Source organism: Arvicanthis niloticus, chromosome 4, assembly GCF_011762505.2.
Source record: "Arvicanthis niloticus isolate mArvNil1 chromosome 4, mArvNil1.pat.X, whole genome shotgun sequence".
Taxonomy (NCBI): domain Eukaryota; kingdom Metazoa; phylum Chordata; class Mammalia; order Rodentia; family Muridae; genus Arvicanthis; species Arvicanthis niloticus.
The window spans coordinates 64,222,009-64,238,162 of NC_047661.1; the positions used below are offsets into that span (position 1 = coordinate 64,222,009).

At 44.5% G+C, this 16,154-nt stretch overlaps 1 protein-coding gene across 1 annotated transcript in view; it reads left to right on the forward strand.

The window, feature by feature from the left end:
- Tmem154 (transmembrane protein 154) overlaps positions 1-15,137 on the forward strand; it is a 38,508-nt gene extending 23,371 nt beyond the window's left edge. Inside the window, exons 4-7 of the mRNA XM_034501274.2 lie at positions 1,091-1,118; positions 2,010-2,095; positions 3,858-3,915; positions 12,916-15,137. Coding sequence (XP_034357165.1) covers positions 1,091-1,118; positions 2,010-2,095; positions 3,858-3,915; positions 12,916-12,931 — 188 coding nt within the window. The 3' untranslated portion in view covers positions 12,932-15,137. The remainder of the gene's footprint in view (positions 1-1,090; positions 1,119-2,009; positions 2,096-3,857; positions 3,916-12,915) is intronic.
- The last annotated feature ends 1,017 nt before the right edge of the window (positions 15,138-16,154 follow it).

Here is a 16,154-nt window from a genome sequence, read left to right on the forward strand (position 1 = left end):
TTGGACCAGGCAGCAGGCTATGATTCTTGCCACCTGTTCATCTGGAGTCTTATCCACATTAGAGCTGTTTTGTCAAATGGTACCTGACTCTCACCCCAATCAGTTGTCATCAAAGGCAAGCTGGTTAGAAGTCCCACTGTTATAGTAATGATAGGTCCAAAAGATCAGACATGAATTTAACTCCATTGCTAGACAACTGAGATTAAAGCCCATTCACCTGTCTAGTGCATTCTTACCGGGTGTACTTGCCAGGTACTTGTGCTAGCAGGACGGAGGCTGGGGCACGCCATGGCAAACAAGACAGGTACTATCATGGCCCCTTGGGAGCTGTGCTCTGGTGGGAGAGACAGATGAAATACAATCACACAGATGGTCTACCAGGTCTAACTGACCGGTACTGTGAAGGAAGCAAGTGAAACGCAGAGCCAGGGACCAATGGGACTGATGAACCTTCCTGAAACAGAGGTGGGGATGATGGATTGAGAAGTGGAGGGATTCAGCCATCCAAAGAGCCGGGTAAAGAGGACTTTCAGATGTATCTCTTGACAGAGTCACCCACGTGGCCTAGCCTAAAGAATGATGTGTCATAAGGAAATGATGCTGGAACATTATTTTATTGAAGGGGACCAATAACCAAGCCCTTGTTTGTAACTCTTTCTTTCCTTCCTTCCTGACCTTGCTTTTCCTCTTCATGTGGATATAAGAGTAACAGGGAAGGTGAGCACTCTCTGGGGAGCACCCCTCTCTAAGGAAAGCAGAGTCCATGATTCCATGAGGATCTCAGACCTGGTTTCAGCATGACAGTCTGTACTGTGTGACTTGGGGGTTAATGACTGCTCCTTTGAAAATATGATTCATGGGGCTTCACGTTGCCTCAGTGGGTAAAGGTCCTGAGTTTGATCTCTGAGACCCATGTGGTAGAAAGAGAGAATGGACTTCTACAAATTGCCCCCTTGTCTTTGCTTGAGTGCTATGGGCCCCCACCCCTTTGTCATCGTGTCCCTCCCACTTCAGAGGACACCTAGTGGCTGCTGCAGTAAATTCCACAATGAGCCAGGCTGAGGTGACTCTTGTATCTGTTCTCTTTCAGATGAACTAGGAGGTGAAACCCTGAAAGTGTGAGTCCTCCCCGCCAGTCTTCAGTTCCCGTTGTGTAGACAAGAAGGGTCAAGGGGAAGAGATGAGGGAGCCATTAGCCTTTCCCCAGATTGTGTTGTGACAACCTGGCTGGCTTCTCTTGCACCTAGACTCTGACAGACCTGCCCCCCATTGTCTCCAAGGGTATCTGCTGTAGTGAGCTTCTAGAAGAGAGTTTTTGTCTGGCTGCTACCAGTGCCAAATGCATAGCAGTTAAATATTCTGGCCCTGGGTGAACACTAAAGACACTAAGTGATGTCTCCCTGCCCCTCCCATCAACCTCTCTGCTGTAGCTGCTGCCTGCTTCATCTTCCAGTGCAGCACCCACAGTGTGTTCAGAGCTGGGGTTCCTTCCTGGCTCCATCCATCCTGACCAGAGGTTTTGCCCCTATCCACAAAGCCCTCAAAGCCTGAGAGATGGGGTCGAGGCTTTTCTGAGAGCTGCCCTTCCATTGTTGCTCCCAGCTAGAAGAGTCTATGCATTGAAGGAGACCAGACAAAAGCAGCCTGGTGCCTGGTCTCTTTATCTGGGTCATTGATGAAAACTCCAAGAAAAGAGAAGTGAGACCAAGCAAGGCCAGGAAGCTAACTGAGAGGACCGCCGAGCACCCTGGCCATCGTGTCTTTGGTCTCCAGAGAGCAGCTTCTCTTTTAGTCCCTCGCCTCTGTGCCATCCGGTTTGGCCTTAGTGACGGAGGAGGGTTCATTGCAGATTTTGCCTTTCTTCCTGCTAGAGTTTGATGCTCTCTTGGTTAGGGCAAACCCAGGGCTAGCTTGAGTTGTTAGACACAGAGTCAGGTTGTTACTAACACAAATGAAAATCAGCCTACCGAGCCCTTTCTTTTTTTAACGCATTTCTGCTGTCTGTCTAGACCTATCTTTGAAGAAGACACACCCTCCGTTATGGAAATAGAGATGGAAGAGCTTGACAAATGGATGAACAGCATGAACAGAAATGGTACGTGGAAGACCAGTGTTTGTTTGCTTCTCTGGTAACACAGGGATAGACGGCTGCCTTGGCTTTGTCAACAACTCAGAAAATCTGAAGCCATGCTTCATCTGGCACTCGACCTTAAAGATCCAGTTTAATCCTAGTCACTGTCTCTGTTACCACTTGTTTTTATTTGTGTACTAGTTGTTGAAGTGAGGCTTTTCAAGAAGAAACGGTGCTATTCGTTTCTTTCCGACAGCGTGTGTGCGGGTGTGTGTGGGTGTGTGTGGGTGTGTGTGGGTGTGTGTGGGTGTGTGTGGGTGTGTGCGGGTGTGTGCGGGAGTTGCTGGCAATCTAACCCTGGCCTCTAACATGCTAGGTAGGTGCTTTTCCACTGAGCTACATCTCTAACCTTTATCTTTCTAGCCTGGGAAGAAAATCTGATACAAATTTATAGGGGGGGGGGGGAATCTGACATGACCTTATAGTTTCTTGAATCTTGAGAATTCCAATTTGTATGTGGTTACACAATTTCATCAAGTGTATTTTACAATACACAAGGTGTTAGAGCTGTGTTAGTGGCTGAATAGTAAACGTCAGACTGACTCTAGAACACCCCCATGACTGTAGATAGTTCTATCAGACAGGACTGCTATACACACTAATAGAGTATTCCCACACAGTAATTTTCAAGTGATCGCTGGTCTTTAAACTGTATGTTCATTAAAAATCAATAAATTTTTAAATTAAATTTAAACTCAATAAAATTTTCTTGATGTGCGTATGAAATTGATAAAACTCACTATATATCATACTATTTGTATTTGTATGTGTTTTAGTTGTGGTGTATGCATGTATTGTGTGTGTGTATGTGTGTGGTGTATGCATGTATTGTGTGTGTGTGTGTGTTTGTGCAGAGAAACATCTGGTGCTGTCCTCTAACACACTCTATTCATATTCTTTTGAGAATTCCTCACTGAACCTGGACAGCAAGATGTCTCTGACCATTTGTTCCCCCTGTTTGCTTGTGTATACACACACACACACGCACATGCACACACACTATGAATGGACTATAGGCATGCACAGCCACATCTAGGTTTTTACATGAGTGCTGGGGATTTGAACTCAAGCACTTGATGCTTGTGTATTAAGGAACACTCTCAACCCCTGGATGATCTCTCCAATCATCTGTCTTTTAGGACAGACTTATTTAATTAGCTACTTATGTATGTGCATGTTCACAGTTGTGTGCAACTACTAATGGGAATACATGGGTGTGCATATGAGCACCTAGGCATAATACACACACACACACACACACACACACACACACACACACACACACATCATGTGATAGTGGAGAAAGAAGTTCCCTGGGAGAAGGTGGTCCCTCCCCACCTTCCTGATGATTCTGCTGTGAAGCTGTCCTGCAGGCACTGTAGGACCTGAGGTACACCATTTCAGTCCTGCATCTCACTTCCAAGATACATATTCTGGTTTTCAGAACACTGTGAGCTTCCAGGGGACCGACGGAGCAAGCAATGATGAATTGTGCCCTCTCAACAGGGGCACAGAACACTGCAGCCCTGTATCTGCGTGATCCATGCTCTCACTGTTTCAGGAGCTTCAGCATCATTAATCTTTGAACCTCTAGAACTCCCCAGTGGGGCCATTTCTTCACAGGTAGCCAGACAGAGGCACAGTTCATTCCCGACTGTGCCAGTTTTATGGGTAGAAAAAACCAATTCTGGTGACTAACGGTGGATTTCCTTTTCTTCTGTCCTAGCCGACTTTGAATGTTTACCTACTTTGAAGGAAGAAAAGGAGCCAAACTTCAGCCCAAGGTACTTGTGATTTCTATCAGGGATGGTGAAGGGTGGAAGAGGGTCCCAGCCACAGCACAGCACAGCACAGCACAGCATTTTCTTTGGCTTCTTTGTGCCTGACAATTTAATATGTCGGTTTACAGGGAGGAGTGTGTGGTCAGAAAGCATGTTTTGGAAAATACAAAACATCCTAGTAGCTCTTGAGGTTTCAAAGTGACACTGCTGAGCTGGCTTTTGTTTTAGTCTTACGATTTGCTGATTATAGCAAATTGAATCGGGAAGTTATTTGCCTTGGCTAGATAGATGTTTGATAAGAAAACAGAAGAAGGGGTAGCCCCAGACAGGGTGGTTTTCAATATTCGTGACTAAGAGGGACATTTTATAAAGCAAGGAAACAAAGAACCCTAATCTACTTGGTCTAGATTAGTATCAGAGAGAAATTAAATAAAAATTAAAAACATATCCCAGTCTGCCACTAGGTGGCTCTGCTTGATAGAAAAATTTAGTGCCTTGGGACCAGGTGTAACTTATTAGCATTTGAGGGTATTATTTAAATGATGTGATCTTTGTGAGGAGAGAAATTAGTGAGTTTGGGGGGATTTCTGATTAGAGAACTGTTTGCTCAGTATGTGGAAAGAACCAGAAGGAATTGAAGAGCAGACTTGCTTTTCAGAGCATGACTGTAGTTTGGGGGTCAACAAGTCACCTGCTAGGGTAACAAAGATGACCGGACAGCACAGAAGTTGAGCTGTGACCGCAATGGGACTCTTGTGTTAGAGGCACAGATTGAAGCTTGAGATTGTAGCACATACCCATGAGAACATGCCATCCGTTCACGTGTCACAGATGCTTCCAGTTGCAGTCACATGGCACCATAGGCCCAGCAGCCACAGCCCTGCATGTAAAGGCTACTGGTCAGGCTTTCCTTCAGGGTCTTTGTCTCTGCGTCTATTCTAGAATCCAACATGTTACTAATAGTTCACCACACTGCATCTCTCTCTGTCATGGCCTGACATGGTCCTACCCCAGGGCAGCCTCAGCTCTAACCCTTAAGTCCACTCTTAGCAATTAAGTCTATGTTACCTCTTGAGGTATTTATATGTTACAATTCATCACAAGTTTGAGATATAGTCTATCTTACTTAAAATGAGAGTCCAGATAATAACAAGAAGGCAAAAGAAAGGAAAATAATGCCCTGGTTATAATGCAAAGGACATTATGGAGGAATCTTTTCCATATATCTTAACCTTCCCCTCCTAATGAGACAGTGCACAGGTCAATACAGGTCTTCTCCAAACGCTATTTGCATTATGACTGCATCTTCAGTGCTGAAAAATGTCAGGAGTTTTATATCCTTGAATCTCACTCTGTGAAATTACTGACATCATCATTGAGGAAAAAACTACCCTGACAGAATTGTATGGTGAGGAACTTTTATTTAAAATCTTTTTCTTAAATATAGAGAGGTTGTTTCTTTTTTTTTTTTTAATTTATTTATTTTATGTATATGAGTACACTGTTGCTCTCTTCAGACACACCAGAAGAGGGCATCAGATCCTATTACAGATGGCTGTGAGCCACCATGTGGTTGCTGGGAATTGAGCAGTCAGTGCTCTTAACCACTGAGCCACCTCTCCGGCCCCCGAGAGACTGGTTCTTGAACTGAGCTGCCTATAAGACAAAAAGGCCCCTCCCTGTCTGTTTGGAGTTCTAGGTGAACTGGTTATTTTGCAAGTGAGTATCTGAATTCCTCTGTAGGCTTTGACAGGACACCTGCCAGGGCTTCACCCCATTCTCTATCTGGAAGCTGTGCTGGAGTTCTAGACCGGCCAGTCTGTGCTCTTGACTGCATCTCTTGCTAGTGACTTCCACAGGCATATGATATCAAAGGCGGAATGAAGTCTCAGGGAACACTCTTCATCTCCCAAGTACACAGCCCAGCCCGTCATCAATGTCTCCCCATGACGGTGTTTGTTACAATCACCTGATAGGTGGTCATCAAGAGGGCAACCTGTCTCTGTGGCATCAACCCCTGAGACAACCCCCGACCCCCAATCAGGTACACAAAATGCTTCAGAAAGGAGGGGACAGCAACTAAGGAGTGACTTTAATAGGTGCCACACTTGTCCACCCTCCTGATAAGGACGACTTCTGGAACCATTTGCAGCATCAGCATCCTGGACTTCTGGGCTTCCAAGGACTGGCAGTTCTGTTGGCTAACCCTACGAATCCATACCAGCCCTGATTCTCACTTTCTCTGTCCTCACTTCTCTATCCTTTTTCTGCCACACTCCTTGTTCTTCCCTTGACTCTTCCCTCCCTTCTTCCCTTCCTTCCTTTCTCCCTCCCCCATTTCCCTCACTCTTGCCTCTTTCTTTGACTCTGGATTATCCTATGCAGCCCAGACTGGCCTTGACCTCATAACTTTCATGCCTCAGCTTTTTGAGTATTGGGACAATAGCAGAATTAACACAGATTGACAATTTAAGATATATAATAATATATAATATTAAGTATTAATTACATAATAATTAGCATGATTTTAATATTTATAAGTGATTATAGGTTAATTGGCATAATATATAATAATTGATATGATTGCTAAATTATATTAATTAATTAATATAACATCATATTATATATCAATATATAATATATAGTGTGGTGTGTAATGTGTAACATGTAACATATAACATATAACATATAATATATATTTAGGGTATATTAATTGTACAAAATTTACCTCAGAGTAGACATTTTTCTTGAAATATACATGCTCAGCCCCAAAATAGGACGTTAGTAAGGACCAGGCCTGTACAAACTACTATAAGCCCTTTGCAGTGAGGTTGTCACATTTAAAAAACAATGACAGGAAAGGACAAGAAAGGAGTTTGGAAGAAAAATTCCATATTCTTATTTTCCACTTTAGTGGCCTGTTCCCATAATTCCCTGTTCTGTGACTTGTGGTACACAAAGGGTTCCTACAGTGGTATTCAGAGCACAGGAAGGGGAGAGGTAGCTCAGAGCTAAAAGGCAGTAAGAACAGATTCATTGGGTGGGCTTTATAATCAACTGTTCAAAGTCTCTAGACAATGGAGTCCATTGTCGGACCCCACCCATACAGCACCTCCCAAATGCCACTAGATCCTGGTACAGTCCAGACAGAGTCCACCTGGCCCTGGCCTCTCCAGGCTAGCCAGCTTCTCCCTTTCTCCTGACTCATGTCTCGTCAGATACTCAGAGCTTCTGTCTGCACCTTGGACCACACCAGCACAGACTGGGAGGCACAGCCGACGCCACACACCTGTTTGCTGCTGCCATCACTGTCCCTAGGGGGAGAGTTTACACTGTGTAACCGTGCAGAGAAAGGTGGAGGCATTAAAATGTCAGTGACCACCCCCAGTGTTTCCTTTGGTACTTTCTTCCCTATTTCCTATCTAGTCCCCACCACCCCCAAAAAGAGTGAGCTAGTTTTGCAGTACCACAAGGGATACAAAATAATAGTTTGTCCTCCAGACTGATAGCCAGAAGGACATTGTTAATGACAGGTATGTGAGCTCAGGGGTGTGTGTGTGTGTGTGTCCCAGAGTGTGACTCTACAGCAGGCATGATCTCTGTCTCTGCCGATTCCGAGCCTCATTTCTCTAACTCCACCCAGGCCAGGCCTCTGTCGGGAAGAAGGGACTTACTATTGATGAGAAAGGGAGCTCAATCTAATTGTTAACGTGATTTCGTGCCAAACCGAACTCCACACTCTCTGAAACTGAGTCAGAGCATCGTGACCCGAGACGGGTTGAGTGGTGGCATATCGCCACGTTCAGAGATGGCTGCATTAGCTGTGGTCATAACTCAGGACTGTTGCAAGATAGATAGGTCAGGAGGACAGGGTGACTGTCCAGTCTGGACAGTCACAGCCATGAGGTGAGGGATTTGAGCTGACTCTGTCCCCATTCTGCTGGCAGCATGCCAGCCGGGGGCTTTCTTGAAGAAAACACAGACGCGTTTTGTTTTGTTTTACAGTTTGTCCTCCTGTTTCTGTATATGCTCGTGGAAAGGTGTTCCATGTTCTTCACGTGTTTATATAACACTCCTAGACAAATTACTCTTTAATGTCACTGTCAGAAATAAGTTGCTAAAACTGCACATGCGCACCTCGAGGCAAGCAGGGAAGGTTGAAAGCAGAGCCGCCAGCGTGCTTGTTGCGGCTCTGTGGCAGTTCGCCAAGGTATTTTAAACAGGGAACTCCAGGATTTGCTAGAGTTAAAAATGCATGGCTTATTTGATCATTTTCCAGAGACGATGAATAGCTAGAGACAGCTAACTAAATAAAGCAATGAGCCTGTGTTGGAGAACGCCCTGGCTTACTGTGCTGGGACTCGGGGGAGGAGGCTGCTGACTCACCAGCAGGGCTTGTGGATGGAGAGATACCACACCACACAAAACACCAGAAAAGCAGCTGCTCTCGGGGAATGACTCGATAGCCCATCAAAGCAGAAGCAGTTTGTGACATGCTGGGACCAAGTCACATGGCTACGGTGTTCCAGAGATCGCAAGCAGTTTGTTTTTAGGGGACTTAAGTAATCCACCACTCTGCTAAACAAAACACGTCTCCTTAGAAATGTGAGGTGTGCTTCTGAAGATGGTTTTTTTTTTTTAAAGCCTTTACATTTTTGAGACAATGTTGTAGATAACTCACAAACATTTGTCAGAGCTCAGTCTGCTTAGTATGAATCACCAACAGGCATGCATGTAGGTGCCAGGCCTGGAACATGGGGTTTTACCTACGTTTTCTCTCTTTCTCTCTCTCTTTTTTTTTTTTCTTTGAGTGTGTGGTGCTGGGGACTGAGGCCAGAGCCTCTCTCACCTCAACCCCTCATTTATTCTTTTACAATAATCCTATAAGCGATATAATTATTAGGTGTGCTTTGCAGATGACATCAGATAAGAAAATTAAAGCTAAGAAAGGTTAACTTGCCCCTTGTCATAAAACAAAGAAGTAACAGCCCTGATTCAAGCGTCAGCAAGATCGTGTGTGCCTCTAACATTAAGAATCCACTTGTTTGTGTATCCCAACATTGTAACTATCAAAAAAGCCACTAAAAAATGGCAACAAGCCAGTGCTAACACCCGCAGCAAGATGCCTGGCATAATCATTGGAAAGGTCCGAGTATTTATTTCCTGGAACTGAGGAGAAGGCAGAGCTGGAAAAAGTGCCTGCCTTTGAGCATGAGAACCTGAGTTCGGATCCCAGCACACAAAAAGCTGGGTGCGATCCCACTCTTGTTTAACCTTGGCAGTGTCGGGCGACAGAGCCAGAGAAGTGTTGTGTGTTGCTATCGGACAGCCGAGCTCCAAGCTCAGGGAGAGACACTGTCTCAGGAGGGCAGGACAGGGAGACAGAAAAGACCAGGACACTTGTCACCTTCCTGCAGCTTACACATTCTAAACACCAACCCCCCCCCCACACACACACACACCACATACACACAAGCTTACTTTCTAATTAATTACTGCTAGGGATTGAACTCTGAGACTCTCACATGCTAAGCGTATGCTTGACCAGTGAGCTAATCCTGGTAAATGTAAAAGATTTAAAGGAATGGACGACATAGTGTGTGGCTAAGTCAAAGACAAGACTGTGAAGTCACCATTTCAAATTCACCCCCATCTCTTCCAAGCCCCAATGCACATTCCATTTGGAAGTTTCTGTACAGTCAGCCAGGATGACCTAAACGGAGAGAGCTGGGGCAGGGGGGCAGGGAAGCTCATGGGAACACATTAGAGATTTAACTTTGTACCACTGGAACTAGGTGAGAATTGTTACTGCAGAGGTGGGTGTGAGAGCTGTCATCAGCACTTGGGAGGCTGAAGCAGGAGGATCACTGTAAGTTCAAGGATAATTTGGGCCCCAGAGGAAGTACCCTGTTTGAAAAAGAAGCAAAACAAGATAAAAGCCTGGCGTGGGCTACACACCTAAAATCCTAACACGTAAGAGGCAGAGGCAGGAGGATCACACAAGTTCAAGGGCAGCCTGGTCTACAGAGTGAGTTCTAGAGCAGCCTGGGCTACTGCTGTGCGACACTATCCTTAGGATGTGTGAACAGCATCTACCTCTTCCAGACAGAGAACTGATGACAGGTGAAAGTGGGGATTCCCCCACTCCCCCAAGTTCAGCCTGGTGAACCAAAGAGTTTTATTCAGGACGCCTGTAGGAACAGAAATGACTGAAAGGCAGCTGCATCACCAATGCCCAGCCTGGCATGGGGGACAGCTCACAAAGCTGGGAACCTGGAGCTCACCACACAGTCTGCAGGCAGCTCAGGTTGGAGAGTGTTTCTTCCAGGCAGTGTGGCTCCTCTGAGTGCCCTTATACTGATAGTTGCCTGAGGAGGGAGGGGCCTAGCGACTCTGATCAGTTTTGGGAACTTCCTGAAGCCTTTGTTAACTTTCTGCCTCGATAAGCTTCCTTATAGGATGTTTCATCTCCCCTTAGAACATCCTGTTGGATCTCCTCCCTTTAACATCTTGGACCTTAACTGCCTTTTCTCCAAGGTGGAAGGTTTTAATCTCTGAAGAAACTGCTACACAGAGTGAGTCCCTGTCTCAAAAAAAAAACAAAACAAAAACAAAGAATAAAAACAAAAACAAACAAAAAGAACAAAAAAGAACCAGAGAAGTGCTTTGTACTATAGATAATGAATCAAAATTATTCTTACTACCTGAACCAATAAAAAGATAATTGACCCATTTTTAAATATGAACAAAGTTTATCAGTTGTCAACTTAGCAAAAGAAGAAATTGAATTTACCAATTAATGTTTGGGGGGCGGGGGGAGAAGGGAGATTCTTCTTAGCAAGAAAACAGCCAACGAAAGCTTAGGTAAGATAAATCCACTCGCAGTCTCATCTAGAAGGACCATTTAACAATGGCCTGAAAGCTTTAAAACTGCATATCCTTAACCCGAAACTCCTCTTGTAGAGACTTATGCAAAGGGACAGATTGGAACTGTTCATAAAGTTAAAAATTAAGAGTAGTCTGGAGTTAATTATGAAAAGTATTAAGTTTTATTGTTGTTTTGTGGCCCCTCCCCCTCCTCTCTCTCTTCCGAACTGTGATTGAATTTGGAGCTTCAGCATATGCTAGGCAAGCACCCTGCTACTTAACATTCCTAGGCCTCAGTTTTTAAATATGTAATGGGTTAACAGGTTACTATGTAGCTACTAGAAGGGAGAGGGGAGATGGGGGAGGTTCTGTCTGTGTGTTGCAGTGCTGGGAATTGAACCCATGACCTTGCGTGTTCTAGGAAGAGCTCAACCACTGAGTCATGCCCCACCCTGTGTGACCAGCAGTGCACTAACAGATGACAGAACAAAGATCCTGTTTCTGAGAGCATATCTTTAGAACAGAAAAACATTTGGGAGAGAAAGTGTGAAAGTATTAGCTATAGTTAAGGTTCTGGGGGAGTTTTGTTTTGTTTTGTTTTGTTTTGTTTAGGGGAGGCAGGCTTGCTGGAGAGGAACCCAGGACCCTGCACAATAAACACTGACTGGTTTTACAATAATTTTTGAAAACTATTTCTGTTACAACCACTGGACAGAGCTCAGTGTTGCAGACAAAAGAGGGTCTTGATAGATAAGGCCATACTAGGAAAATGTGCAATCTAGGGACTTCTGTTCCGCAGAGATGGCCTCTGGCCCATAGCAATATTGTCTGGTGCCACCCAGTTTCCAAGGAATAAAGACTTCACTCTACCGCTGAGTGTTTTTCAGAGTTTTATAACTAAAGGTCTGTTAGTAACTCTTAGAGAATATTCTTTTTTTAGTGTGTGGGGTGTTAGTGATCAAATCAAGGGCCTTGAGAGTATGTGTGGTAAACAAGCTTGCTGTCACTGAGATATCCTCCCAGAGCCAAAAAAAAAAAAAAAAAAACAATCAATCAAACAAACAAGAAACCAAACCAAATCAAAAAACTCAAAACAAAAACTAAAACTACAATTTCCATCCATTGTTCACAATTAATGAGTTTTGTTATAGAGGCCATTTCTTTGTTTATTCCCCTGCCTCAGATACAGCGTGCGCACACACATACACAGTTGCCTCTTTCCCCTGTCAAGGGCACATCTATCTATTGACTGATCTATCATCTCTTGTGGCTTATTTTGTTTGTTTTTCTGAGACACCGTTTCCCAGGCTGTAGTTGCTGGGACTACAGGTATGTGTACCTTCAATAACGCACAATGCTTTACTGAGCATCTGTCAAGTGACTCAGGAGACCGCTGTAGACTGCACACATCCAAGAGCCAAGGAGAGAGCGCATCTGCTCACTGTGGTTATCCATGCCCTTCCATGGAGACAGAGTTGGCTAGCAATAGATCTGTGCTAGAATTCAAGTAGAAAGAACTGTAAACCTAGAGAAGCAGGAAGAAAGAATCAAGGGCTCCAGCTGCTGTCCAGGACAGACACAAGGAGCCCCCTGACATACTGGGAAAAAGTCCTGAAGTCAGATACTGGACAAAGATAGCCAAACCTGAAACAAACAAACAAACAAACAAACAAAACACAAATTAGCCAACATCATGGCTATGTGCAAATAACAGGTCTCTAATATATAATTATTTATACTCCGAGCCCCTCTGTGGGCTTGAACAAGATGTGCCATTGAAAATAAGTCAGGACCACAAACTCTTGAAGGAAACAACACATTTTAAAAAGACTTTTGGCATCTATTCATAGGGAATGGGATTAGATTTAATTAAAGGCAGGAATCCCCAACTCCATCTGGTTGTCTCCCTGTCACCAGGGAGGGATTTTGAAGAGCCAGAGATTGTCTCTTGGCATCCGTGGATTTCCTCCTCAAGAATCAAATATAAAATTCAAACTGCCCCTTGTGTGGGAAATTGCAAGCTAAACAGTGCTGGCTTTCTGACTGTTTAGAGTCTGGAGTCACCTCTGCAATCGAGGGATCAGCTCTGCCTTGCTCATCATTGTGCTACTGGTATGTTCTGTATTTCTTTTTCAGTGACAATGAATCCTAAGTCCAAGTGCCTGTGTTGATGGCTCTCAAGAGCACAGTTCCCGAAGGCACCTGCCAGCCCACCAGGGGAGGATGAAGAGGAGACAAGTTTAATTAGTTTCAAATCAGTGTAGACACAAGAACCTTTTAGTGTTTCTTCCACCGTCCCCTCTTCAGGCGATAGCATCCCCTGGACTTGGAAGAATGAGGGACTGCAGTCTTGGAAAGGCCTGGCTGCCCACCAGCCCAGTCATGGTGAAGGAGGCCTGTGTGGTGCTGGCTCCAGATCAGTGGGTGTCCCTCCCCACTGCTTCCTCCTCGCTCATTCTGGTCTCCCTAAGATCACAGCACTGGTTGCTTCACTTGCAGGGTTTGGATCAGGAAGCTGGTCTTCTTCCGGGTCACCTTACTGCCTAACAGGTTTGGATAATATCCTCTCACTATTCATGGTCTCTCAGGTCAACTCCAGTCATCTGGAACTTTCCTCAAGGACAGTTGTGTTATGGAAAACACACCAAACAAAGCAGGTGTTTCATAACACACCATCCCAGGGAGTTGTTACGCTCGTTCCTTCCCTGCTAAGAAAACACAAGAAAGTCCACAGTCCTCATGGGAGATCCTTGCTTGACTCATAGACTTGCACTTGGCCACATCTCAGTCGACTTTGAAAACTTCGCAGAAGTAGCCATCTTTAAAGAGAGAAGCAACTTTTTCCTTCTCTGCTAAAATCACCTCTACTTGCAACATCCCAAAGCTGCTGATCTTGTTTCAAGCCACAGGCCTGGCTGGGGCCGTGTGGGCTTGGTATGCATACAGGTGGGGTCATCTGCGGCCCTTCTGTATCTTGGAGATCTTCAAGGCTGAGCAAGAAAGATCTGTACCGTGGCAGTTCTGGCTCAGCGTGCTCGGTGTCTCTCTGCACTCTACGTATGACCTCCCCTGTAGGCTGGGATGATTCTCCAATCCTCAGCACTCTGGGAGGTGGCTATCAGGCCATCAGAAGTGACATTCTACATGAAATCAGTTGACATCCATGTTCTAAAAACAATGGAGTAAAAAAAAAATGCAGAAAAACTCACTAACCTCTCCTCCTCAATAAAGCCAGTTCATTTAATCCTTTGGTTTCTAATTCTGACCTTTAAAGGGCCATCTAGTAAATTGAGTCTCTGAGTCTCCTGGGATGTTTGGTATTTTATTCCAGGAAAGAAACAAAGAATGAAAATTTTATTTTGCTAACCACATATAAACTGAGGGGAGATGAGGTTAACCAAACTTTTTGCTGCTGAATTGGGGTTCTGTGTTTGAAAGGCTGCCCTCATGCTCCACCGAGAGCCTTTTCCTCCCCGCTTGGGGCCCCTTTAACGAGCTCTTGCCTTATGAGATATGCAGATAATTTTATAGGCAGAGCCGCAGGCCAGGGTGGTCTCTCTACACAGTGAACAACCTGAACCCCCGCTTTCCTACTGTCCTGGGACTGAGCAGTGCTCTGACAAAAGGCAGTATTCAAGAGTGTATCTTCAACAGATTCGTTGTCCTGTCTCAGTGACTCCGAGTCATTGCCCTGTGGACGCTCACAATCGACTTATAACCTGCCCTGACTCTCAGACAGTCACCCAGCAGGCAGATGTTGCCTTCTGAGTCATCACTTGTCTGTTCTGTCCATGACTGCTACTTTAAATTTGATTCTCTTTCTCTGAAGTCTAGTTCCTTCTTTCTTGGGGTGTCTAAGATCCTCGGTGACTACCAGGCCTTTGACCTTGGTCCAACCCTGTCCAATATCAGACTTCAGAATTTCTCAGAAGTGTAAGAGGTATTGGACTGTTACTTTTGATAAAGGCGTGTTTCGTGAGATGATAACACGATTCTCATTCAGTACATCAAATAACCTCAAACTCCTGAAGAAACAAATTTACCAGCATGCTGTTGAATTTGTATCTGAGATCTGTATTGACTTTTCTAGCTGCACAGGAACTTTCTACAGAGCTACTTTGTTCTGGCAAGACTCGTGACATTAGCATGGGCCAAGCAGTCAAGTTAAGCCTGCTGATCCTGGTTATTATTATACAATCAGAGCACGCATGTGTGTATGACAATTCCATGAATTCTTAAGACAAAAATGCTTATTTGTTTTACATTATTAGTAGGAGGAAAACCCTCATTAATTTGCTTTAGCTGGACAGCTAATCAGAACAAATCAGATTTTAAAATAAAGATGGCCATGGAATTTATCTCTGTTCGTGGGTTGTTTGCCTAGCATGCCCAAAGGTCTGGGTTTGACCACTAGCACTGTATAAACTGAGCATGGTTGCAGGAAGATCATTCCCACAAGTTCAAGTCCATTCGCAGATACATAGTGAGTTTGAGGTCAGCCTGGAATATTTAAGACTGTGACTCAAAAAATATATTTTTAAGACACATACTTTGGTGTATTTTTTTTTAAGCAAAGTAGGTTGATAGCATTGCTTAGCTGAACTTCTTCAGAAAGTTGTTTCAATAAACATGTTTTTAAAAGTCCATTTGGGACTCATTTTTAAAAAAGAACTTTTTGAACTTTTTCTTTGCCAATTTCATATATGTATGAAGTATGTTCTGATTTCTGTAGCCCCGGCCTCTCTAATCTCCTTCTCACCCCTTCACTCTCCCTACAAGTCTCTTCTCCACATGTGTGCCATTTTTTTTGTTTTGTTCTGAGGCATATTTAATTTAACTAGGATTATCTGTGTGGCCAAGGGTTTGGAACTAGTGGGCTACTAAGTGGGTAAACAACTGAAGACAATGACTGTCCCTCTCCAACGATCTCTTAGCAGCCAATAGTTCTTCTCCAGTCGGTGATTGACTGTTGATCAAAGCTCAGTCTTAGGTAAGGCAGTCACAGCTAATGTGGGGTCATGGCCACACTGCTGTGCAACACCCCCCCCCCCCCAAAAAAAGACAGCATTTCACAGCCCTTTCTCTGTCTTCCACGTGTGGCATTTTACCTGGAGTCTCTGTAGAAACAAATGTTACACTTAGCCTTAACCAGAGAGGTTTCTTTCTGCAGTAATAGCAGTAACTGCAAACATCCATGGTCGCTCAAGCAAGGTTCTGGGAATAAGTGACAGTTGAGTACCTCACCCTATGCAGACTATCTGTGACTGTTACTGTCATGACTCCTCTCTCTAGGAGAGGCATTAGTACCCAGATGCATGGACATAGTCTAGATTAACCTTGGCGTCATAGGTGGTATGTACTTTCTCTGACTTTTG